At 35.7% G+C, this 25,076-nt stretch overlaps 3 protein-coding genes, 1 long non-coding RNA gene and 1 other non-coding gene across 6 annotated transcripts; 2 read left to right on the top strand and 3 right to left on the bottom strand.

The window, feature by feature from the left end:
- Positions 1 to 367: 367 nt before the first annotated feature.
- LOC106433068 (probable glucomannan 4-beta-mannosyltransferase 11) lies at positions 368 to 5,674 on the top strand. Its single transcript, XM_013873919.3, has 9 exons — positions 368 to 853; positions 931 to 1,029; positions 1,223 to 1,475; positions 1,593 to 1,703; positions 4,046 to 4,182; positions 4,491 to 4,604; positions 4,794 to 4,993; positions 5,097 to 5,288; positions 5,454 to 5,674. Exons 1-9 carry the CDS (start codon positions 593 to 595, stop codon positions 5,599 to 5,601), a joined length of 1,515 nt encoding a protein of 504 aa, XP_013729373.2. The 5' UTR covers positions 368 to 592; the 3' UTR covers positions 5,602 to 5,674.
- Positions 5,675 to 8,501: 2,827 nt separating this feature from the next.
- LOC125584657 lies at positions 8,502 to 8,608 on the bottom strand. The gene has a single exon (XR_007321567.1). It is a non-coding gene; the product is annotated as a small nucleolar RNA R71 (small nucleolar RNA).
- A 5,081-nt stretch (positions 8,609 to 13,689) lies between these two features.
- BNAC03G07600D (glycosyltransferase BC10) lies at positions 13,690 to 16,247 on the bottom strand. The gene is made up of 2 exons (XM_013873930.3): positions 14,770 to 16,247; positions 13,690 to 14,465 (listed from the first exon to the last, which is right to left on the bottom strand). Exons 1-2 carry the CDS (start codon positions 15,316 to 15,318, stop codon positions 13,806 to 13,808), a joined length of 1,209 nt encoding a protein of 402 aa, XP_013729384.1. The 5' UTR covers positions 15,319 to 16,247; the 3' UTR covers positions 13,690 to 13,805.
- Positions 16,248 to 21,002: 4,755 nt separating this feature from the next.
- LOC111204318 lies at positions 21,003 to 21,767 on the top strand. Its single transcript, XR_007321097.1, has 3 exons — positions 21,003 to 21,350; positions 21,420 to 21,573; positions 21,656 to 21,767. It is a non-coding gene; the product is annotated as an uncharacterized LOC111204318 (long non-coding RNA).
- Positions 21,698 to 24,972, bottom strand: LOC106433089 (plastidic glucose transporter 4-like). 2 transcript variants are annotated; one of them, XM_048751980.1, is made up of 14 exons: positions 24,728 to 24,972; positions 24,212 to 24,477; positions 23,997 to 24,120; positions 23,848 to 23,915; positions 23,648 to 23,780; positions 23,485 to 23,584; positions 23,281 to 23,393; positions 23,115 to 23,208; positions 22,887 to 23,040; positions 22,611 to 22,757; positions 22,473 to 22,546; positions 22,293 to 22,381; positions 22,100 to 22,214; positions 21,698 to 22,012 (listed from the first exon to the last, which is right to left on the bottom strand). In XM_048751980.1, the coding sequence occupies exons 2-14, from the start codon at positions 24,459 to 24,461 to the stop codon at positions 21,830 to 21,832; spliced, it is 1,644 nt and encodes a 547-aa protein (XP_048607937.1). In that variant the 5' UTR covers positions 24,462 to 24,477; positions 24,728 to 24,972; the 3' UTR covers positions 21,698 to 21,829. The 2 variants fall into 2 exon arrangements, with proteins under 2 accessions (XP_048607937.1, XP_048607938.1); XM_048751981.1 differs by having other exon boundaries at positions 24,212 to 24,474; positions 24,728 to 24,897.
- Between the last annotated feature and the right edge of the window lie 104 nt (positions 24,973 to 25,076).

Genomic DNA, 25,076 nt, shown 5'->3' with positions numbered 1-25,076 from the left:
GGATATTCATTATTTTTCAATGATATTTACTTTTTTAGCAAAAATAAAAACTTAATCAGTTACATGTTAGACTAATTTACCATGTAATTACAAACGCATATGTTTATTTGAAATTGTAGCAAAAAATGAAAGTTAAAATTAACGTACATGTGCGTGACTGCATAGTGTACCATAACACGGGTAAAATTATGAATAAAAACAGTGAGACTGAGTGAAACCTTTGTTTGGTCTTTTTCTCATTTCGTTGTTCCCACTAGCTATGATAATGTTCAAGATCTGGCCACATGATTCGGTAAAACGACGATGAATAATGATTAAAACAAAATTATTAAACGAAGTATGAATTATTTAATTCAACTATAAAAAAAGAAGAGAATCTCTCTCAAGTCAGTCACTGATAGACAATAATACAAAAACCTTTCTAAACCCCTCTGCTCTTCCTCACCATTCTATCTCAAACCCCATATCTTGATTCTGAGAAGAAAAATAGCTATGTTTCCTTTGCGACAAGTTCCAAGGAATATGAAGATGCAGCTGTGACTTTCGAAAAGCTTGAAGCACGTAATGGTGTGAAGAGTGTATATATAAAAGCATGGAAACCATGTGGTTGAGACAAGCGAGGAGTCTACTTCTAGTTCCACTGTTCAAATGTCTAGTGGCTATATGTTTGGTCATCTCTTTGTTAGTTTTCGTCGAAAGTGTGTATATGAACATTGTAGTTATTTACGTCAAGCTGTTTAAACGTAAACCCGAAAAAATCTACAAATGGGAGGCAATGCAGGAGGACATAGAGGTCGGAAACCAAAACTATCCGATGGTTCTTGTCCAAATCCCAATGTACAATGAACGAGAGGTACTTATATGAACTGATTAAGTATTCAATAATGATGATCCAAGTCTTTCAAATTCGATTTTGTTTTGAACCCACAGGTTTTTCAGCTATCCATAGGTGCTGCGTGCAGACTCACATGGCCATTGGATAGAGTTATCATTCAAGTTTTAGATGATTCCACTAATCCCACCATCATGGTACACATAATTGACCTTTTCAAACGCATGCTAGCTAGCTAATTACTAGCTAATTACTAATAAAATATTTTGTTCACATTAATAAATAAAAAAAACTTTACTTTACTTCTTTTATTTTATTAATTACTTATAAAGACACTTAAATGTTATGTTTTTCTTAAATAATGATTTAATATTGATGTCTTAATGGCAGGAAATGGTGAGCGTGGAGTGTGCAAAGTGGGCAAGCAAGGGCATAAACATAAAATGTGAGAGGAGAGACAATAGAAATGGCTACAAAGCTGGAGCTCTTAAACAAGGCATGAGGCATAGCTACGTCAAACAATGCAACTACATTGCCATCTTCGATGCTGATTTCCAGCCAGAGCCCGACTACCTACACCGCACTGTCCCGTTTCTCATCCACAATCCTGAGCTTGCTCTTGTTCAAGCTCGATGGAAATTTGGTATGGATACTTTACGATAAAACTTATTTTTCGACATTATGTGTTTTGAGATAATAAAGAATTATATATACACTATGCTTGTAGTATTATTGAAAATGAAATGATTCTTTGGTGCAGTGAACGCAAACAAGTGCTTGATGACTAGGATGCAGGAGATGTCACTAAATTACCATTTTATGGCAGAGCAAGAATCCGGATCCACCAGACATGCCTTCTTTGGCTTCAACGGTACATATCTATCATCTTTTATTTAAATAATTTATCCTCTGGTAGAAAACTTTAACTCTTATATTTATTTCTTATATAGATGCTCTAATTTTATATTCTATATAGACTTAATAATCCGCTAAAACAAGCCACACTTGTTGTATATATATATATATATATTATTTTTGGGGAAATTGTCATTTAAATCCCGAACTTTCAAATTTGGTTGAAAAAATCATGAACTTTCGCTTGGACCATTTAAAGCACCAATTTATCTTGACTAGCCGTTTAAAACCTCAAATTAATTTGAATAAACCATATTTAAGACGTCGTTAGGTTAACGAAGGGATTAAACGGCGTTAAGTTCCGTTTACTATTTCTGTTAAACCTAAACTACGTCGTTTTAGACATAAGAAAATCCCCAAAATCCTCTATTCTCCAAAACGAAATCCCTAATTTCTCAAATAAAAAAACACTTGTTCTTCGACCAAAGGACATGTTCTCAAATCGAAAAAAAAAAGGTTTTGCTAAAAACATATGATTTAAAACATGATAGATCAAAAATAATACATCACCAAACCATGTTCTTCAACCAAAGTAATAGATCAACAAACCATCATCCAGAATAAAACATCAACAAACCATCCGAAAATAAGACTTGTTCTTCAGTTCTTAAACAAATATAGAGACGATAGAACCGTTGTTTGCTTCCAATGGTTGGTCCAGGAATTGTTTCAGTCTCAAACTTGGTGCCTTTGTTAGTTCGTAATACCTCAGCTTTATAGTCCCAAATCCGAGCAAAACGAGCTTCATGACTTGCTTTCCTTTCTCTCAGAACCTTGGTCTTCGCCTTACCACATTGCTCATCGCTTACAACCAGATTGTATTCTCTCAAAATCTCTGAAATCATCTCTTGCTTTGTCAGTTTCGTATTCAATCTCAACCTCTCAGCAAAGAGCCATGCTATAATCGATCGCTTCAACATCTTTGAATAACCCGATCTGACACAAGTACGCTCATCGATATAAACCTTCACTTGCATCTTCTGTTTTCTCTTCTCATACGAACAATAAATCCTCCACCCACAAGGAACATCAGTATCTGAACACTTAGCACCAATCTTCGTTGCTTGCGACCGATATAACTTGACGTCGTATCTAGTTTTTAGAGAATACCTCAGAACAGCAAGTTTGAAATCTTCTGAAGAATTAAAAGTTTTTCCCAAAGCAAGTAGTTCATTCGAATCTTGATGGTCTCTACGAATTTGCTCTTCCTCGTCGTCCTTGTCATCAGAAGACAAAGGATCGGGAATCCTCTCATCGTCCCATATATCATCTCCACTATCTGCATCACTTTCATCTTCCTCATCTCTCGCAGCATCTCCATCCACGTTCTCTTCCTCAACCTCTTCTTCGACATCTTCCTCATCTTCCTCATCCACTGCTTGGTTAGAAGTTGTTTCATTTTCATCCTCTTTATCAACATCATTTTCGATACCATCACAATCATCATCATTAGCAACATCACAATCATCTTCACTTAAATCCTCTTCTATAAGAGCCTTTGAAGCTCGAGTATCTTCTACCCTACAAGCCTCTGCTCGAGCCGCAGCTTCACTCAGCCTTGCTTCAAGGGCTCTTGATTCACGATTCTCTACTTCAGAACGCTCTTTTTCACGAGCCATTTCTTCACGAGCCTCTGCCTCACGAGACCTTGCTTCACGACCAGCAGCTCTTACTTCACGAGCCTCTGCTCCACTTCCGTTATTCATAGATTCAGCGTCTCTCTTCTTTCCTCGCAGAGTATGTAACTTCTCTCCTGGGATCCCTTTGTTTCTCATCATTCTCGCCCAAATTGAAGAAAATGTTTGTGTTTTTCGATTTGAGAAATTAGGGATTTCGTTTTGGAGAAGAGAGGATTTTGGGAATTTTCTTATTTCTAAAACGACTTAGTTTAGGTTTAACAGAAATAGAAAACGGAACTTAACGCCATTTAATCCTTTCGTTAACCGAGTTAACGACGTCTTAAATATGGTTTAGTCAAATTAATTTGAGACTATAAACGGCTAGTCAAGATAAGTTGGTGCTTTAAATGGTCCAAGCGAAAGTTCATGTTTTTTTTCAACAAAATTTGAAAGTTCGGGATTTAATTGACAACTTTCTCTATTATTTTTATTTGTTGAACTAGAACTGGTATTTTAATATAAGATACAATCATGGATTTTAGCAATTAAATGTTGATTTTTCCTATAGCAATTAAAATATACATATTCTAAATCGGGCTCATTATTTTAGAGATCTCTCAGTCGAAACAGACAATCTTGATGTTGCTCCAATTTAAACAATATAACTGGAGTTTTGCAGGGACAGCGGGTGTGTGGAGATTGGCAGGGATGGAAGAAGCTGGAGGTTGGAAAGACCGGACCACCGTGGAGGATATGGACTTGGCCGTTCGTGTTGGTTTACACGGCTGGAAATTTGTCTTCGTCAATGACATCGAGGTACGTTTCATTTGTTTGTTTGTTTTTTTTTTTTTTTTGGGGGGGGGGGGGTGGGGGGCGACAATAATTAATGAATGAATGTATCCAAACCTGTTTGTAATAAAAGAAAATTTTTCTTTAACTCGTATATATAGTCCAAAACCTAATTAATATTCGTCACATGTGATGTTTGCTTTGCACACACTTTATGGAAAGTTGAATATGATTTTTAAAATGTTAATAGCAACAATTATAATCTGATAACGTATTTACGTGTGGATATCAATCAATGAGATTTTTATATATAACAAAGAGAATTGTTGTTGTAGGTGAAAAGTGAGCTTCCAAGCCAGTTCAAGGCTTTTAGATTCCAGCAACATCGATGGTCATGCGGTCCAGCAAATCTCTTCAGGAAAATGACTATGGAAATTATTCACAATAAGGTACTTTTCCTAACTTCAACTATTTCATTTTGAGACAGCACGTGAAACCTGTTGGTCGCACGTGCCAACATTTAACGTGAGGCATGCATGATGATGTCAATCTCAGTTTCTCTATTGTTTGATCTTTGAGCAATATCTACATACAAAAAAAAGGTTTTGGTAATGAATTTGATTTGCTATTGTGAACAGAGAGTGATGATTTGGAAGAAGTTGTATGTGATCTACAGCTTCTTCTTTCTGCGGAAGATCTTAGTCCATTTCTTCACTTTCTTCTTCTATTGCATCATTCTTCCTACGAGCGTATTCTTTTACGAAGTCAGCATTCCCACTTGGTCAACTATCTACGTTCCTTTTATGATCACCTTCTTCACTGCCATTGCCACGCCAAGGTTAGTACTACGTACTTCCATATAACCGCAACATTTTTCATTGTAATATAATACTTAAGATACACTATATAATATTTACCATGAATTATTTGCAAGCACGTAGATCATTCTATCTCGTGTTTTTCTGGGTCTTGTTCGAGAATGTAATGGCTATGCATCGGACCAAAGGAACTTTCATCGGTTTACTTGAAGGAGGAAGAGTAAACGAATGGGTCGTCACAGAAAAATTAGGAGATGCTCTTCAGACTAAGTTACTTCCTCAAGTGAAAAAACCTCTTAATGGGATTCTCCAAAGGTAAAGATTTAGTTAACAAAAATAAATAGCAATTTTTCGGGTTTATCTTTTTATATGATTCCTCTTAACAAAACTAGTAAGATGGTACAACATGCAAACAACTAAAAAATTCCATCAAACAAAACTTAAGGATACTAACTGGTGAAAGAATTTGTTTCGTTGCAGATTAAACCTAAAAGAGATGATGGTGGGGATATACATACTGTGTTGTGCATGCTACGACTTTGCCTTCGGGAGTTCATTGTTATACATTTATCTATTCATGCAGGCTCTTGCATTTATTATATGTGGAGTTGGTTTTGTCGGAACTTGAAATGTCCTATCTAGGCATCTTATTCTCATCAAGAAAATATAATTAGTAATATAATTAACCGTTATGACTCCAACTAAGCAATACACTGAAAGTTGCTAAGAGTATAATCCTTCTTTTTCCAGATTTTAGACTTTTTTTTTTTTGCTAAAGCAAATAGATTTTAGACTTAGTTTAGACGTTGGTATAGAATTCAATAATATCTTCATTTAATTGTTGTACAAATGTTAGTTCTTTGGTTTAAATAGTGTGCTTAGGATTATGTAAAGTGCAGTTTGTTGAATCTCGAGATGATTTTTGATTTATTAGTTTCCTCCACTTGTTTCATGTTCATTAACATTTCCATTGATTCTAAGAAGCTTGGAAAAGAGTAAAAAAGAAAAGAACCTGGTTCCGATTCTTTTACTCTCCCACCAATTGTTTTTTCAAGTGTGGTTCATAGTATTGTCCCTATCTCAAATTATTTTGACAACTAGTAAATGTGCTCTTAGACTTGAGTTGAAAGTCCCTCAGTAAAGGTAACATTATTTTCTTTTTATATAAGAAATAATATTATAGCGCATAAGACAAATGTGTTTTAGGCAGCCAAAGGTTGTGTGGTACATTCTCAGAGACTTCTGAAAAAGTATGGTAATTTTTGGATCGGTCTCTAAAAACAAATAACTAGAAGACCGATGCTGTTCCCTTTGAACATTATTGCCAAATTGTCTTTTTTTTTCTACAGAAGTTGCATTTTATATATTAATTTGGAAAATGTGTACATACATGATAATTAGGCACTCAATTACTCGATAAAATATTTGAGTATTCATCGAAATATCACAGTGATATCTTGCATATTTGCATTGTTTTATCCATTCATTCATAAACATTTTCATCATAGAGATTAAGATTTAGACATGTTTAAGTTGCATTTTGCATACATGAGTCTCTATTAGGTACTGGAGTGCCACATGGAGTTCTTGGGGACATTTGGATGCATTTGGAGCTCGAAGGAGGTGAAATAGGTGATCATTAAACGAGCAGAGCATGAGAGCGACCTCCCGGAGCGACATCACGAAGTCGCTGTGTCCCACCTCTCAGAGCGACCTTCCTAAAGTGACGCCATGAAGTCGCTCGCGTTCTCGTTACTCCGAACCGTCTTAGATGACCCTGGAGCGACCTCTCAGAGCGACCTACCAAGGTCGCTCCCGATCCAGAGCGACCCGTTGGAGCGACACACCAAAGTCGCTCGCGACCTCTCACCCGGAGACACCAAAAATCGGCCTTGGAGCGACTTCCCGGAGCGACACCTGCAAGTCGCTCCGCGTTACTTTGCTGCCGAAAATCATGATTTCCCGAGGACCTTTTTGCAATTTATTTTGGACGTTTTGCACTTGGAAAAACCTATGTTTTAAACATCTTTTGTAGCCAGGAGGCAGATTATCTTTTGGATCTATTGAGAAATACACAAAAACTCTCTTGAGAAGTTTATCTCTTGGATTTTGATTGTTATGTTCTTGTTGATTTCTTATCTATTTCTCTACATGATTAATCTGAAATCCAATATGGGTTTAAGAGGAATCATGGAGATTAGTGAGTAATCACCTTTTGAATTCATGGGTTAGGGAGATTAAGGGTGATTAGGTTAGTTCTAGGATGTTTTAGTGTAGATCATTCTTGTTCCTTGCTAGTAGAGTATTTCTAATGCATCTTCTGAGTTGGCCACTCAAAAGTTGATCAATAGGCATTTCCCACCCGAAAGGTGTTTGATGAAATGCCCGAGACAACTCTCCTAGGCTTTTAGTATACTTTGCCAAAGACATTTGTTGTTAAAGGTGCTAAGATAACTAATAGACTTGTTAGTAATGATTGCTTTCATATTATTCAACCAAAGACATTTGATGTTTGGGAAATGTTAGCAAATGAGCATTCATCTAGACATAGAGCTTGCTTAGAATTGTGTCTAGGCTTAAGGTAGACAGTTTGATTGATCATTTGTCATCCTTAGTTCGAAACGTGATCACCCAAGGTCTAATCCCTATGCCCATGAGTTCTCTTTTCCCTTAGTCAAGAAAGTATCATTCTGTTATTGCTTTCTAGTTTTAGTCATAGCTTAAAACTCATCTAAATCATTGGTTGCACTTAGATTAAGTGAGTACTTGCATTCTCAGTGCTTTGATATCCCTCAGAACTGGTTCGACAATCACTATACTACAACATTTGTCTTAGGAGCCTTGAAAACTCCTAATATCAAATTGGCGCCGTTGCCAAATTCTGAGTAGATTTGAACATTGAGATTTAGTCACTTACTTGAGACTAAGTCATTTTTATTTTCTTTTGTTACTGATTCTTCTTCTTCACCTACCTTTAACTTTCAGGTGTATGAACTTGAGGAGCAGGGGTCCAACAAACCTAGTTCCAATAGTAGCAGACATCAGAGCTTTAGAGAGGGAGTGTGTTCGAGCTAGAAGAGAAGAAGAACAACAAGCCCACTTGCAGCGATTGGATATTGATATGGCAGATCCACCGCAAGGGGCAGAACACCAACCGCGGGCAGCTCGACCCATTGGTACTTATGACCGGCCCAACATTCTTGGTCATAGACTAGGAATCCGAGCACCAGCTGTGGCAGCCAACAACTTTGAGGTCAAGTCAGGACTCCTCAACGTGATCGAGAACAACAAGTATCATGGCTTGACTCTGGAGGACCCATTTGATCACTTGGATAGGTTCGACAGCTACTGTGGGTTGTCAAAAACCAATGGTGTGTCCGAATATGCCTTAAAGCTCAAGCTATTCCCTTTCTCTTTGGGGGATAAGGCACGTCAGTGGGAGAAGTCTCTACCCAGCGACTCTATCACCATTTGGGATGAGTGCAAGAGAGCATTCTTGGAGAAATTCTTCTCATCCTCAAGATTGCTAAGCTGAGAAATGAGATCTCCAGTTTCCAACAGAAGAACTTGGAAGGATTCAGTGAAGCCTGGGAGAGATTCAAGGGCTACCAAGCTCAATGCCCACACCATGGTTTCTCTAAGGAGAGCTTGCTGAGCACATTCTACCGTGGTGCTCTTCCTAAGTACAGGGCCAGACTGGATACAGCTAGCAATGGGTTCTTCTTGGGGAGAACTGAGGAAGATGTAGAGGAGCTGGTTAACAACATGGTAAAAATTGATGCAGTCTACAGTGGAGACCACGACAGAAGCAGTCGAACAGATGATAAGCAGACGAGGAAGGAGTTGAAAGCTCTACAGGATAAGATAGACATCCTCCTTGCTGATAAAGCCACACAAGAGCAGCTGCACTTTGTTGGTAACCCAAGCCAAGATACATCACCTGTTGTCCATGAGGTTGAGGGTTTGGAAGGTCAGGAAGAGCTGTGTTTCATCAACAACAATGGTAGCTGGTACAAAAAAGAGCCCAACTTTCAGTACAACAACTACCAACAGAAATCCTATCCCAACAACCAACAGAGTGGTTATCCGCCTCGAAACAACCAGCAAGGCAGTTATCAACCTCAGCAAAACCCCTCGTCTGGTTCCTCTGCTCCTCAAGAGAGCAGCACTGACACCCTGCTGAAACAAATCTTGGAGTCTCAGACTAAAAGTGAGAAGCATGTTGGATATGAGTTGAAAAACCTTCATTCCAAGATTGATGGGAGCTACAATGAGCTCAACAACAAGTTCTCACATCTTGCTTCTACAGTCAAGAATTTAGAGAATCAGTTTGCTTCCATGAACACTCACCAGACTCGCAAGTAGGAATCTCTACCTGGAAAATCTGACCAAAACCCCAAGGAGGCCAAAGCTATCACCCTTAGGAGTGGTAAGCAGTTACCTCCTACAACCCTCACCAGGGATGCTGAGAAACTAGGTGAGGAGGTGGCCATCAACTTAGATGATGAAGTGGTGATTGTTGATGAGAAAATCAATGATGAAATCTTGGAGAAGATTGTGGAAGCCAAGGGTAAAGGAAAGGTTGGGGAAGAGAAGAAAACAGTGAAGGATGGTGAAGTTCTTGCTCCAGCAAGTGAGAATTCTTTTGTTCCTCCTCCCTATGAACCCAAACTACCATTCCCTGGTAGATTCAAGAGGCAGCTGCTAGAGAAGTACAAGGCTTTGTTTGACAAGCAAATGAGTGAAGCTCAGGTTGCAATGCCCATCATCGATGCTTTCATGTTGATTCCTCAATACAACAAGTTCCTGAAAGATGTTGTAGCTGCAAAGAAGAAGGAAATGGAAAGCATGATGATTCTTACCCATGAGTGCAGTGCCATCATCCAAAGGCTTGATGTTCCAGAGAAGTTAGAGGATCCAGGATGCTTCACACTACCTTGTGCTCTTGGACCTATGGTATTTGAGAAATGTCTCTGTGATTTGGGAGCTAGTGTCAGCGTGATGCCTTTGTTTGTTGCAAAGAAGCTTGGATTCACTCAGTACAAGAAGTGTAAACTCTCTCTGGTGTTAGCTGATCGTTCAGTGAAGTACCCTGTGGGCATCTTAGAGGACCTACCTGTGAAGATTGGAAAATATGAGATACCTACAGATTTTGTGGTGCTTGAGATGGGTGAGGAGGCTCAAGACCCATTGATTCTTGGAAGACCATTCTTAGCTACAGCAGGAGCAATTGTTAAGGTGAAAGAGGGCACGATTGATCTCCATTTGGGTAAAGGGCATGTTCTCCACTTTGACATCAGAGAGAAAATGAAGAAACCAACTGTGTTCGGGCAACCTTCTACATTGAAGAGATGGGCACTCTTACTGATGAGCACCTTGAAGAGTTACCACCTGAGGACGACGAGGAGGGAGCATCTCCCTCAACTCATTCTCCATAGTAGGTAACCCACTACTTTCCCTTGTATATACCATTTCGTTTTTGCATATTAGTTTTCTCTTTTTGGGTATCTCTCTCTCCTTGACAACACAGAGACTGTGTCATTTAAGTTTGGGGGAGGTACCAAGTATTTGATCACGTTTGGTTTGATGATTTGAGTCTCATGCATTGCATTATACATATATATTTGCATAAAAAAAAAAAATTCAATTAGTTTGCATCATTGGCATTTTTAGGAGAGTCTAGAGCATATAGGTTGCATTGGGAGCAATGACTTTAAATGCCTTGTAAAGAACACTATGTTGCACCTGAGTAGCTTTTGCACCTCTCAAAAACACTTGTATGCTTCGAGCCTTGAAGACTCTTCTTGAAACTTGTTGATTGCTGAAACTCAGTCTTTGAAGCCAACTACAACCTTATTTGAACTGAACGAACTTAATGCTTCTTGCTCATGGTCCCTTGTGTACTGAGTCATGGCTATACACACTTGAGTTGTCACATCCTTTATGCCAATCTTATTTTGACAAACTCTAGTGGTAGACCACTCCCAAAACCTTTCCCTTCTTTTAAGCTTTCATTGTTTGATGAGTGAGGCCCTCTTCGGAAAGTATTACATGTGCATAATGTTGAGAGTATCGGGAACGACAATGCTTGATCTTCATTCTTGCTAGATTGGGCACTTTATTGTCTAGCTATAGGTGGGGGGTGAGAGTTGTGATTATGATTTGGGAGCAATGAAAAAGGAAAAGAAATGACTCTTTGTGTTTAAGTGAATTGTCTTATGGGATAAGTAGAAAAACCTCTAGCTCAAGTTATGAAAAGTCTTGGCCCCCATATAAAAATAAAAAATAAATAAAAAATAAAAAATAAAAAAAAATAAAATATGAAAAGAAAAGAAAAAGAAAGAAAAAGGGGGCTAGCAAAGTTGTTAGGAGCTAAGTAATGTTTTGAGGTTGTGAAAAATCCCTTGTATATTTCAAAGAGAATGAGTTAATGTTCTTAGGATCTTTTGGTGAGAGATGTGGGTTGGTTTTGACATTGGGAAAATGATTGTGTGATTTGTATGTTTGGGAAAAGGGTAGAACAATGGAGATTGAGCATTGTATGCATGAGTTGGTCTCTTTCTTAGATATATTATGTGCAATGTCAAGGCTACTTGTTTCGAGAGTAAACCACCTTAAAGATCATATATCTTGAACCTCTTGACTCTCTTAAATAAAAGCCTTCCCCTACCCAACCAAATGATTTAGACCAATTGACCATTTGCAAGAATCCACCTGATGTTTTGTGCTTAATGAATGTGAGAGTTGGTTGATTTGAATGTGTGTATCCTTGATGACGAATGTAAGGGCAAAAAGAGTTGAGATAGGCCTAGAGAAGCTAGAGTGTAATAAGAGAGTGTGCTCATGTTGGATTAGATGTTGAATTGAGTGCTAATTGTGTTTCTTTTGGCTAAGAGCTCCCATCTTCAAACCTCTCTCCCTATGAGTTCTAGAAAGTTCACTTGTGGACAAGTAAAAGAACAAGTTTGAGGGAGTTGATATCTTGCATATTTGCATTGTTTTATCCATTCATTCATAAACATTTTCATCATAGAGATTAGGATTTAGACATGTTTAGGTTGCATTTTGCATACATGAGTCTCTATTAGGTACTGGAGTGCCACATGGAGTTCTTGGGGACATTTGGATGCATTTGGAGCTCGAAGGAGGTGAAATAGGTGATCATTAAACGAGCAGAGCATGGGAGCGACCTCCCGGAGCGACATCACGAAGTCGCTGTGTCCCACCTCTCAGAGCGACCTTCCTAAAGCGACGCCATGAAGTCGCTCGCGTTCTCGTTACTCCGAACCGTCTTAGATGACCCTGGAGCGACCTCTCAGAGCGACCTACCAAGGTCGCTCCCGATCCAGAGCGACCCGTTGGAGCGACACACCAAAGTCGCTCGCGACCTCTCACCCGGAGACACCAAAAATCGGCCTTGGAGCGACTTCCCGGAGCGACACCTGCAAGTCGCTCCGCGTTACTTTGCTGCCGAAAATCATGATTTCCCGAGGACCTTTTTGTAATTTATTTTGGACGTTTTGCACTTGGAAAAACCTATGTTTTAAACATCTTTTGTAGCCAGGAGGCAGATTATCTTTTGGATCTATTGAGAAATACACAAAAACTCTCTTGAGAAGTTTATCTCTTGGATTTTGATTGTTATGTTCTTGTGTTCTTGTTGATTTCTTATCTATTTCTCTACATGATTAATCTGAAATCCAATATGAGTTTAAGAGGAATCATGGAGATTAGTGAGTAATCACCTTTTGAATTCATGGGTTAGGGAGATTAAGGGTGATTAGGTTAGTTCTAGGATGTTTTAGTGTAGATCATTCTTGTTCCTTGCTAGTAGAGTATTTCTAATGCATCTTCTGAGTTGGCCACTCAAAAGTTGATCAATAGGCATTTCCCACCCGAAAGGTGTTTGATGAAATGCCTGAGACAACTCTCATAGGCTTTTAGTATACTTTGCCAAAGACATTTGTTGTTAAAGGTGCTAAGATAGCTAATAGACTTGTTAGTAATGATTGCTTTCATATTATTCAACCAAAGACATTTGATGTTTGAGATATGTTAGCAAATGAGCATTCATCTAGACATAGAGCTTGCTTAGAATTGTGTCTAGGCTTAAGGTAGATAGTTTGATTGATCATTTGTCATCCTTAGTTCGAAACGTGATCACCGAAGGTCTAATCCCTATGCCCATGAGTTCTCTTTTCCCTTAGTCAAGAAAGTATCATTCTGTTATTGCTTTCTAGTTTTAGTCATAGCTTAAAACCCATCTAAATCATTGGTTGCACTTAGATTAAGTGAGTACTTGTATTCTCAGTGCTTTGATATCCCTCAGAACTGGTTCGACAATCACTATACTACAACATTTGTCTTAGGAGCCTTGAAAACTCCTAATATCACACAGTAAATGAGCAAGAGTAGTACTCCATTGCTCTCTGCTTCAAGTTACTCTAGACAGACACAAAAGCTTTCAAACCGACAAACTATCGTGGATATAATAATAAGACTATAAACATTCAATCGTCTATTGTAACTTCCGCTACTAGTTGTCTACTGTAACTTCCGTCAAAATTGAAAAATTGGTATAAATATTTAACATTTTACCCCCCCAAAAAAAAACTTTCAATCGTCTCACCTAATTACGATTCTGGCTTGACCGGTCCGCTCTTCGGTTATTGATCGGTTAAATTAGGTGGGATACCCAACATTTTGAGACAAATGACAAACAATTTTTTGGTGGAATGACAAAGATATGGTTGCAAGATATAAATTCTAAAATTATCGCTTTATTAGCATAATAATATTTACTAACTGAAAAAATTACAAAGACTGAAGTGATTACGGACCAAAGCCAAGAACTGCAGGAGAGATTCTTAACAAAGGTTCTAAAGTCTCTTTTGTGAATTTCCTCGCAAATAAAAAACATTTCGAAGTTGTAATATTATCACCATCATGACCATAATACGCACACTCATCCGTAAACCGTATACGGTTAAGAAACTCATCAGTGATATCAGGCCAAATAAACCGGCCAGGATGTGGACCGGCTTTCGACCAATCGACCCAAGTCAAGGTCCGGTTTGAGCTCATCTCTCCATGCAACATATGAACGAGAGTTGGGATGTAATGTTCGTCCATGTAACAAGGCGGTTTGCAATGCTGGTCGAATATCTTGTAATAAACTGTGTCTGAGATTATGTGAAGAGCTAGCTCGCGTGTGGTTTCAAACCATTGTGATCCTTTACGCCAATGTGTGATATTGATTTGTGGATGCATTTGGGGGTTGTACCGGCCTCGACCGGATTTTCTTGGGTCGTCGAATGAGCCGATGAAGCTGAGATTAGTGCCCGTTAAGTAGTCATAGATGGTTGTGAAATTGTAAAGTGGGATGCAAGAATCGGACAAGAGGACGAATCTTTGGTTTGATTCGTCGAGGAGAGCGTTGGCTAATAGTCTTCTCTCTGCGTCTACCATTGATGATGTTCCCCAATAGACCGCCTGTTTCATTTTTTGTCACAAACCATCATCATTATTAATGTTTAATAATCTGAACATATTTATACAAAAGCAACTTTTAAGGTCTATATATTGAATCTAATCATGCGAACTAATTAATGTTTAATAATAATCTAAACATTTGTTTTAATATCAATTTGAAGTCGTTCCACACAAATCTATAGTAGTTCCTTGTGAATCAAGTTACAAGAACAAGGATTTAACATGGCCTTGAATCACTAAAAATTTATCAATTTTTAAAAAAATTATCAATCTTGATTAACTAATAAATGATGTTAAAAATCACCTGGCTTGGGATTCTTCTTGAGTAGAAGACGGATGTTTCAGGGTAATGATCTTGAAAAGATGGATTAGTATGCACATATATGGAATAAAACCCTGCATGTCCTTCAAAGAACTTATCCCATAAAGAAGCCAATGGGAGTCCGCGACCTGTCAAGAACATGAACGCCACTTTCACACCCATCTTCTCATCGTTATTATGTCTCCACCCAAACCATGAAGATGATGATGATGATAATGAGGAGACTCTGGTGAAGAGTTCTTGATCACTCATGTTGTGTTGAAGTACTTGTAGTTGTAACTCCTGTTTGGTCTCTACCGTTGTTGTGTGGTTGAATAGTAACGTGGACCATAAAGGTTGTTGTTGTGTCTTGGAAGTCGACATGTGGAGGGACTTTAGTTGCAGACAAAGAACGAGACCAATTGAGAAACCAGTGATGAAAACGAGTGAGCCTAAGAGATGATAACCCTTTTGTAAGATAACCAATCTCGAGGGCTTTGAGATCATTGGGTGTTCTTCTTCTTTCTTGCTCTTTTGGTCATTAGTGCCCATATTGGAGGGAGAGGGAGAGAGAGAGAGAGAGGTTGTGAGCGTTAAGGGTTTTGCAACAGTTTATTACAAGGTGTACAAGAATAAATAACAAGGTATTTGGAGTGTATTAGGCAAAGTCAAAGGAGAACTTTCACGTTAATGTACATAAACAGGGTAGACTTTGGAATGAAGAGTTGACCTGATGGCTTTTTCCATCTGCTCGTAAGTCAATTAAAGATAATGTGTTAAATACGAAACTTAGGTTTTAGATCTTAAACATTCATACGCTTTGAGCAAGTTTTATCTTGCCCACATGACGGAGTAAGAGGTACAAATGATTGCAACTTAAGTAAAGGGGACATCTTATAAGCAAAAAGCTAAGGGGACATCTTATAAGCAAAAAGCTAAGGGTTATTAATTTAAACAAAATTCAATATCTTGATTCTGCATGATATTACACGTCTACCGGTGATTCCATCTTAAAACGTTAAAATTGGTGAAAATTTGAGTCAAATATTGGTGGGAACCTGTTTCTGTGTTGAAAAGAAGCTGCCTACTAAAGTATTTTCTCATTTAGTGGTTCTTTAGACTTGGAATCCACAGAATAAGGCTCGGGTAGGACTGATATTTGGGCGGGACCTGATGGGGAAGCATGCGCTTTGGCGATGAGTTGGTATGATCCAAGTTATGAATGTCAATCAAGTGGTGATCTCCAGCAAGGTCTTAGATTGGATTTCCTCTGTTAGGTCTTAGTTTTTCAGATTTGGTCAATGCCCTTGTAATTAGTGGTTCAAGGGACAGTTCATTTTTCACCAATTTGGTAAAGTGAATTTGCTTCCATGGAGGTCAAAGTGGTCGGTAGTTAGATAAGGTAATGTAGTATCCAAATAAGTGATCCTAGATGATGCTATATCTACTTCCATAGATCACATTGTGGTTAAAGCTTCTGTTGAGACATTGTGGTCACAATTGTTTGTATCCAAAACATTTGGCTAATGAAAAATTGATATTGAGTTAAAAAAAAAAAAAAAGTATGGATTAAACCGAACCAAGAACATTTAAGTAGCAACCCAAAATAGCTATAACTCTAGCTCGGTGACTTGCTTATCAAATCGAAAACCAGGATGTTCATTCCTTTGAAACTAAAAATCCAGCTACTATGCAGTTTATGAGCTGTAACTTTGCTAAGTTTTGCTAAGTTAAAACTTAAAAGAGAATGGTCAAGGAATTATCAATTAATTAGTTAATCAAATCGAAAAGTTTGAGATACGATTTAATATTAGAAAAATAGAGGCGTGTGCAAGATGTTCGGCGGTGATCCACGAAGCCGAGGAACAAGATTTCAGCCTAATTTTAGGTGCACTTAATGTCATAGCCAGAACTTTCTCCCTCTGCTTTGTGTGGCTTTATAGTCAAATACAAATTTTTGTTTTGAACAAAACTCGATAAGCCTTGTTTGACCAAAAAGAAAAAGAGGTTTAGCATTGAGGCCGTGAGCGATGTAATTGTTAGTGAATTCTAAAAAATATTATTAAGGTCTATTACTTTGCTTAGTCAATCACAAAGTAATTAAAAACTAAACTGGAAAATTATTACTTCTAAGTAAAGCTGTAAGATAGACTTGGACCATTTATTTTCGGCAAGATATATTCATTAATATAGTTAATCATAAAGCTAGTAGTTAATATTTTAATTGAAAACTAGGTTAAGACATGCGTCTTGCGCGGGATAAACATTATATATAAAAATTATTTTATGTATTATATATTTTTAACATATTATGAAATAATAAATATATATTTAATAATTAAAAAATCAGTAACTATTACTTAAATAATTAAATTGGTGCGAACATATAAATAAATTTTCTAATCCACAAAAATATTTTTCTATTTGATATGGTATATTATAATTATATATATTGTAATATTAATATCTATTAAACGATGTTTTCTACTCATATGTTTTTTTATCATTTGTATCTGTTATAGCAAAAACTTTAAATTACTGGTAATAAAATTTCATTGTGGGATTATAGTTTAAGTAATTTATAATATTTAAAAAATAAAATAAAATGATATATATATATATATAACGACAAAATATATATCTATACCAATATTTATGAAGTGATTTTGCTTATTTGTCATGTTTTCTATGATTTTAGGTAATTTTGCTTATTTGTCATGTTTTCATTATTTAAGATGAGTCATTAATTTATTCATATTTTTTTTAGCTAAGTTAATAATTTATTAATTTAAATAATATAAATATGAAATTTGTAACTAGATATATAATTATTTGATATTGCTTATGCGTGATGATCTCCATGATATTAGTTAATTTTGCTTATTTGTCATATTTTTATTATGTTATAGCTTAGTCAATAATTTTGTTTATTTGTCATGTTTTCCATGATTTTAAGTAATTTTGTTTATTGGTCATATTTTTAGTTATGTTTAAGCTGAGTCATTAATTTATTAATAAGTTTTTTCTGAGTCAATAATTTATTAATTTAAATAATATAACTATGAAATTTGTAACCATATATATAATTATTTGATATTTTTTATGGGTCATGTTCTCCATGATTTTAGTTACTTTTGCTTATTTGTCATATTTTTATTAGGTTATAGCATAGTCATTAAATTATTATTAGTTTTAGCTAAGTAATTAATTTATGAATTGATTTTGCTTATTTGTCATGATTTTTGGTAATTTTACTTATTTGTCATGTTTTAATTAGTTTAAGCTGAGCCATTAATTTATTAATATTTTTTTAGCTGAGTTAATAATTTATTAATTTAAATAATATAACTATGACATTTGTAACTATATGTATAATTATTTTAATATTGCTTATGAGTCATGATATTCACGATATTAGTTAATTTTGCTTATTTGTCATATTTTTATTGTATTATAGCTTATTGAATAATTTTGCTTATTTGTCATGTTTTCCATGATTTTAGGTAATTTTGCTTATTTATCATATTTTAATTAGGTTTAAACTGAGTCATTAATTTATTGATAGTTTTTTCTGAGTCAATAATTTATTAATTTAAATAATATAATTATGAAATTTGTAACCATATATATAATTATTTTGATATTTTTTATATGTCATGTTCTCCATGATTTTAGTTACTTTTACTTATTTGTCATATTTTTATTAGGTAATAGCATAGTCATTAAATTATTATTACTTTTTAGCTAAGTAATTAATTTATTAATTTAAATAATATAACTATAAACTTTGTAACTAGATATATAATTATTTTGATTTTTTTATTTGTCACGCTCTCCGTGATTTTACTTAATTTTGCTAATTTTTCATGTTTTTATTAGGATTTAGCTAAGCATTGATTTATTATTAGTTTTATCTAAGTCATTAATTTATTAATTTAAATAATATAACTATTTCAAGATTTGTAATTAGATATATAATTTTTAAATAAATTTTGTAACTTTGACGAGTTAAAACCAATTCTTATTATTCTGTTTTAAAATCATATTTGTTACTGGTAATTTTAAATCATATTTGTTATTGGATGTGGAACATAATTTATCTTTTATTATATTTTATAGTTTAATGATAATATAGATAATGTGTAAGTGATATGTATCTTAATATATGTTGTATTATAGTTATAGTAGTATGTAAATGCTAATACAAAGAATTATAATGCCGACTTTATCTTAGTATTCATCTTAATAACGTATTATAATTATCTGTCAACTCTATGCTATGATAGTATATATTCTCATCATATGTTTGATGGAAAATACACATAAAATTTACAAAATTTCATTTCACTTTTTTTTATTAGAGTTATTGAGTCGGCTAAAAATTACTATAAAATTAGAGTGAAAGTGTTAATGCTGTCGAATCATAAAAAAGTCAAAATTTGTTTCTATTGAATTGGTATTGATGCCGTTGTAAAATATATTAATTTATTTCATTTTTGATTCACATTAATTATATGATTTGGTGTTAGTCACTTATTTGAAATTTAATTTGTAGGGAGCTAGGACGTATGCTTCTATTGAAAAATGTTCTTTTGGCGACTTGTTTTTTGGTAAATTTCTATATATGTTATCACAACGAGATTGTTTTATTCTGCATAATTTCACTTTCAATGATTATACCATAAAATATAAAAAAAAACTCCTCTACTTTTTAAGATAAATTTCTACATAACAACCAAAATCATACCTTGTGATGATTTTTAAAAAGAGTCAACAAATAATGATTCAAAGAATTTAAAGATATATAGGGACGTCAATATGAAAATAAATTTTTAGTCGGTATATTTTATGTATCATATTTTGTTTTTATTGACGTGTCTTATTTATAATATATTTGTTCACGAGTTCTTCTTTTGTGTTTTAGATATTATTTGTGAATGTTGAACCTTTGAAATATCTCAATGCAGAAGGAAGATTTTTAACTAAGTTAGAATTGACTATTCGTGACACAATGTAAATTTTTTCAGAGTTTAATTTAATTAATATTGTTCTATTTTTATGACATGACATAACACCAATTAAAATTTCTAATATTTAGTGATACATGTTAACATGCTCATTGGATCTTGGTATGCAAACCAAGTATCTGATTTCTCTATTCAAGTTTTCTCCATTTTTCTATGTGGCCAAGAAAATATACTAATAAAATAAAAACTTTTTTTTCATATTGAGTACGTTTGCACGTAAACCAATTTTTTAAAAAAATTAGACTCTTTAATATTAAAAGAAACTCTGTTAAATTGAGATTCAATTTCTAAATAGAAGAATCATGTATAAATAATAATAAAAAAATTTCATATAATATGCAATTGAGATTTGGTTAAAAAGACAGAAAAAACACAAAATAATATTTATATCTAATTAATTACATTAAAATAAATATAAAAATAATATTAAATTAAAATTATTAAAATATATATTAGCTCGCACAAAGTGCGAGCCCACACCTAGTATATATATATATATCGGAAAAAAATTTGTTCAATGTAAATTTCAAAATTAATATATTTATGTATTTTTATATGGCATATAGTTTAATTTAAAATGATATATATATATTTATTTATCTTTTAATCTTAATACTTATTAAATAAGACTTTCGACTTATATGATTTTGTAATCATTTGTATCATGCCATAAAAAATATTTTAAACCATGGATCACAAAATTTGAATGTGAGGCTTTTAACAGTTTTAGTAAGTTATACTCGTTTTAAAAAAAAAAATATAACATATTCATAAAAATCTAAATTTTTATTATACGGTTAATATGGTTGTTTAATTTATTTTAATTATTTTAAATTAAACAAATATAATATAAGATACACATATTTTTATCAAATTTTTATTAGTTGAAATCATTAATTGTCATATATATTTTATCCGCATTAGGCAATTTCGTAATTTTATTTAAGAAAATAATGAAACACATTAATAATGTATTTATGGTTAGTTTAATAAAAATCTTATTATATCTTTAGATGGACCAATTTTTTTCTCTAAGAATTCTAAAAATTATTATAGTGATGACACATTGTTACAAAAAAAATGTTGTAATGCGTCTCAATTAATATACAAGAGACGGTAACATTAACTTGATTTGATGAAAAGGTGAAGATTCCAAAATTGGGGTATAATTGACACTACAGAAAGTATTGGGTTTATTATGATTATTTTCAGAACACCCGGGTCGCTAGATATAATTAATTAATCTTTGAGGTTGAATGTTTAGTATTTTCCCCGAAAAGACTCGCAAAAAGGACGGTTCGGCGTCGTTCTATTCATTCTAAATTTTTTTTGAAGCAGCAGCGATGGACGCCGACGGAGAAACCATGGAGGAGGCAGCTCCGGCGACGAGGACGAGAGAGAAGCAGAGGAGAATCGGAAAGAAAAGTTGTTAGCGTCAACACAGTCTCTTCAACCTAACTTTAATCGATCTAACGTCACCGAGCATTACTACAGGAGCTACACAAGAGACGTATGCAAATAAAAGCCAATTAAAATATATCCAAAAGAAACCTAAAGGTAAAAGCTCCGTTTTGTCTGAATCCATGGTTCATGTCCAATCAAAACAAGTTCTAAACTGAATTGCAGCGAGGGGGAATTCTCAGAGTGGGGCAGCTGATGGCGTAAGCTCTAAGAAATTGAAAGAATCTTCTACCTTAGAAGAACTTCATCATCATCATTATCATCATAAGACAGAAGTCACAGTACCAAAGAGGCCACAAAAGCTGTATCCTGTATGGGGGTAAGCTCTGATTGCTGTTTTTAGAAGATGTTCAAGGGTATTGATGCTAATGCAATGTTTATACGTTGTTTTTAAATATCAGGCTAGATTCCAAGGAAAGGTGGGAAAGGAAAGCCAACATGTATTGGTTGATGAATCGATTTCTCATTATTGATTTACTTAGTCCATTGTACAAGTTATTCAAAGAGCATGAACGAAAGAGAGACTCACAAGATCAATGATGAAACAAAGTGGGGTTTTTGTTTTTTTCTGAATTTCAAGCTCCGGAGTTAAGAGCAAGCTCTATTTCCTCAAGTGACCGTCCTTTAGTCTCGACCACGTTTCCTGCAATGTAGATGACTGCAAGGACACATACTGCCGCGAAACCCAAGTAGACACTGCTGATTCCGAATTTAGTCACAACGCTTAGGAAGTAGAGACCAATCACAAAGTTTGATATCTGTTGGGACACAAGAGAAGAAACAAGATATAAGAAATGGAGAGAAGAAACACTGGTCTAAACAATAGAAATTATAGATGTATATACCCAGTGCATTCCGAGGGAAAGAGCAACGGCTTTTGCTCTGATCCGGGATGCGAATATCTCTGGAAGGAGAAGAGCCGGAACCGGGCCAGCACCAAGTGAGAATGACAGCACATATCTGGTTAAACAAGCCAAGATTCAGTGAAGTCGAAACAGAGAGACTGAAAACGATATTTTTAAGAGGAGATTGACTTACAAAACAGTTCCTACAACGGCAAGGGTGCCAGAATATGCAGCAAGAGCCTTCCATGTGAAGGATAAAGAGAGCAAAAGCATCGACAAAGCCTTTTTTCCAAAAAAAATCTCAGTCTAAAGTTAGCCCGGGATTGAGATTTTACAAATACTGAATGGCTATAAATGATAGTCAGTAATGTACCATTCCACCGAAGCTTATGAGTAAAAGACTTTTCCTTCCCATTTTGTCCATCAAGGACGAAGCAACAGCAGTGCCTGCAACAGGATTTATATTAGGTTATGTTGGAACTCAATGGGAACATAAAAAGAGAAAACTAACCAAAGACGTTTGATGCTCCAACGAGAGCACTGGCTGCAACGTCAGATTGGATACCGGCGCTACGGAACACTGATGTAGAGTAGTACACCACTGCGTTTATCCCAGCTAACTGTTGAAACAAAAAGAGAGCCGCACCTACGCTCACAACTACAACAAGAACAGACAATAAAGTACGTCAATAGATCAACAAAAGCGTTTGCACTGGGAATGAAAAGCGTTTCAATAAAACGTCTCCAGCAAGTCATGCAATAGTATCTCCAGCAAGTCATGCAATACCTTTCCAATAGCGGCTGTTGAATAGATCAAACCATCCTGCCTCTGGCTCAGAAACACCTTGGCCAGAGGTTGATAAGTCACGCACTAGCTCGACAACTTTTTCTTTACCATACAGAGTTTTGATCGCCTTTTCAGCTTCAGATACTTTTCCTTGCTGCGATTTCATATCCTTAACAAGTCAACAAAATAATCTCAGTTAAGTGTGAGTTGGGCCCATGGAGAGAGTACCTGAACGAGCCACCTTGGACTTTCTGGAGAAAAACCCATTCCTATGGCTAACAGAACGGAAGGGATGACGGCAACACCAAACATCGTCCTCCACCTAGAAAATCATGACTTGGAAACTTAATATGCAATATCTGTTGTTCGGATGAATCAAAAAGGATTCACATACCATAGAGGGTTTGCTGCAAGGGGTAAACCAGCTATCAAGGCTGCAAGTATTCCTATACATATGAACAACTGGTTCACAGATCCAAGTGCTCCACGGATTTCAGTTGGGGATATCTAACACAGTTTCACCAATCATCACAAGCTTCAGCAACATAACATATAAGAAAATATCTGACATCTTATGAAACTCAGATGTAAAAACAACCTCGGATATGTAAAGTGGCACAATGGCTGATGAGATCCCAATTCCAATTCCTGCAAGCAGACGTCCCACAATCATGGTCTGCACACTCTGAGCTGTTGCACTGCAAATCAAAACGTTCAAAAAATTGACTGAGCTTCCAAAAACTTGGTGGTTGAGAAAATACCATAGGAAAGCTCCAATGGCAAGCGGGATAGCATCCAACTGAAACGTTCTTGTTCGTCCAAACTTGTCAGCTAATGTACCTCCGGTGAATGAACCAACCGTTGCACCAGCAAGCAGCGCACTAACGATCCATCCTGCTTATAAAGCAATCAGAGAATGAGCTTGGCTACTAATCAAAATTGCTGCGACTAACACACTTGCCTTGCAGAACAGTGTTATCAGCGATACCAAGATCCTTAGCAAGATACTCAAGAGCACCGTTAACAACCCTGAATCAATCAAAAGGAACACGGTGATCATCATCTATATATCTATCAAACCATCCATGATCACACTATAGCTACTCATACCCAAGGTGATAGCCAAACAATATAGCACCAAGGCAAGCAACAGCAACGAACGGCAAAACGGTGCCGGAGCTATTTGATTCGGATCTCAGAGGTACAGCTTCTTCCTCATCACCACCACCACCAACTACATTCAATCTCAAAACCATCAATCACATGATAATAACTTCAAAGCAGCCAAACTATATACAGATAGAAGAAGATGATGGGAGACGAACCAGAGGAGGCCTGTGCTCTGACGGATCGAGCTTTGACGGAAGAGAGATTCATAACGGTTTGGATCCCGTTCTCGGCGCGAGCGAGCTTCGCTCCCATGGCTTTCGAAGCAGAGCAGTGGAGGTGGAGGTTGAGCGGCGAGAAGCGGCTTCCGGTAGTGGTAGTGGCGGATCTGTTGAGGAGGTTAGAGAAGGTCCGTCGCTGAAACGCAAACGCGGCGTTTGCTTTAACCGTATACGTTGACGACTGCATTTTTTTTTTGTTCCTTCTTTTATAGAGAGAGAAGAGAGATTAGTCGAAAAAAAAAGAGGAAATGTCGCATTAAATCTAACGGAACTATAACTATAAGTTAGAAACGATGAACACGCGACGTCACGGGATAAGCAAATTGATGACGAACGAGAGAGAAAACGCTATTTTGATCGCGACTGATTGACAGAAACTGAGTTTTCAATTGACGAAAAAATCAACAACAAAGACCAAAGCGAAAGAGAGACGATTTCGAGTAAGATATTTACCAGTGAAGCTTCGGAGACTCCGCGGAGTGATGGAGAGAGAGATGATTGTGAGAGGAGCTCTTTATCAGAGATTTTGATGCAGAGAAAGAACTTACTCAGCTTATTGTCGTTATTTTATATTTTCTGGATTTTTTTGTGTTATAATTCATATTTATCCAAAACTATACGGAAATAAATTTAATTTTTCGTATTAATTTTAATGAAATGTGATGAATCTTTAGATTTTAATTGGTTAGAAAACTCTGAATCACAAAGTAAAATATCTCTAAAATTAAATGGCCGAATTGTTGAGGGAAGTTTTGCTTGATTTAAAAAAATGGAAAAATACATATTTACTGCTACAAAATGT

This window comes from Brassica napus, chromosome C3, assembly GCF_020379485.1.
Source record: "Brassica napus cultivar Da-Ae chromosome C3, Da-Ae, whole genome shotgun sequence".
In the NCBI taxonomy this organism is placed as follows: Eukaryota; Viridiplantae; Streptophyta; class Magnoliopsida; order Brassicales; family Brassicaceae; genus Brassica; species Brassica napus.
Note: the sequence above shows the minus strand (reverse complement) of the source record. Positions and strands in the feature narration are given on the sequence as shown.

Coding starts and splice junctions, on each gene's coding strand:
- BNAC03G07600D (XM_013873930.3), bottom strand. CDS start 15,318: ATGGGCACTAATGACCAAAAGAGCAAGAAAGAAGAAGAACACCCAATG. Junction 14,466..14,769: donor CAAGAAGAATCCCAAGCCAG/GTGATTTTTAAC, acceptor AAAATGAAACAG/GCGGTCTATTGGGGAACATC.
- LOC106433068 (XM_013873919.3), top strand. CDS start 593: ATGGAAACCATGTGGTTGAGACAAGCGAGGAGTCTACTTCTAGTTCCA. Junction 1,704..4,045: donor TGCCTTCTTTGGCTTCAACG/GTACATATCTAT, acceptor GGAGTTTTGCAG/GGACAGCGGGTGTGTGGAGA. Junction 4,183..4,490: donor TCTTCGTCAATGACATCGAG/GTACGTTTCATT, acceptor TTGTTGTTGTAG/GTGAAAAGTGAGCTTCCAAG.
- LOC106433089 (XM_048751980.1), bottom strand. CDS start 24,461: ATGCAGTCGTCAACGTATACGGTTAAAGCAAACGCCGCGTTTGCGTTT. Junction 23,585..23,647: donor GCCATTGGAGCTTTCCTATG/GTATTTTCTCAA, acceptor TTTGATTTGCAG/TGCAACAGCTCAGAGTGTGC. Junction 23,041..23,114: donor GTCCAAGGTGGCTCGTTCAG/GTACTCTCTCCA, acceptor ATGAAATCGCAG/CAAGGAAAAGTATCTGAAGC.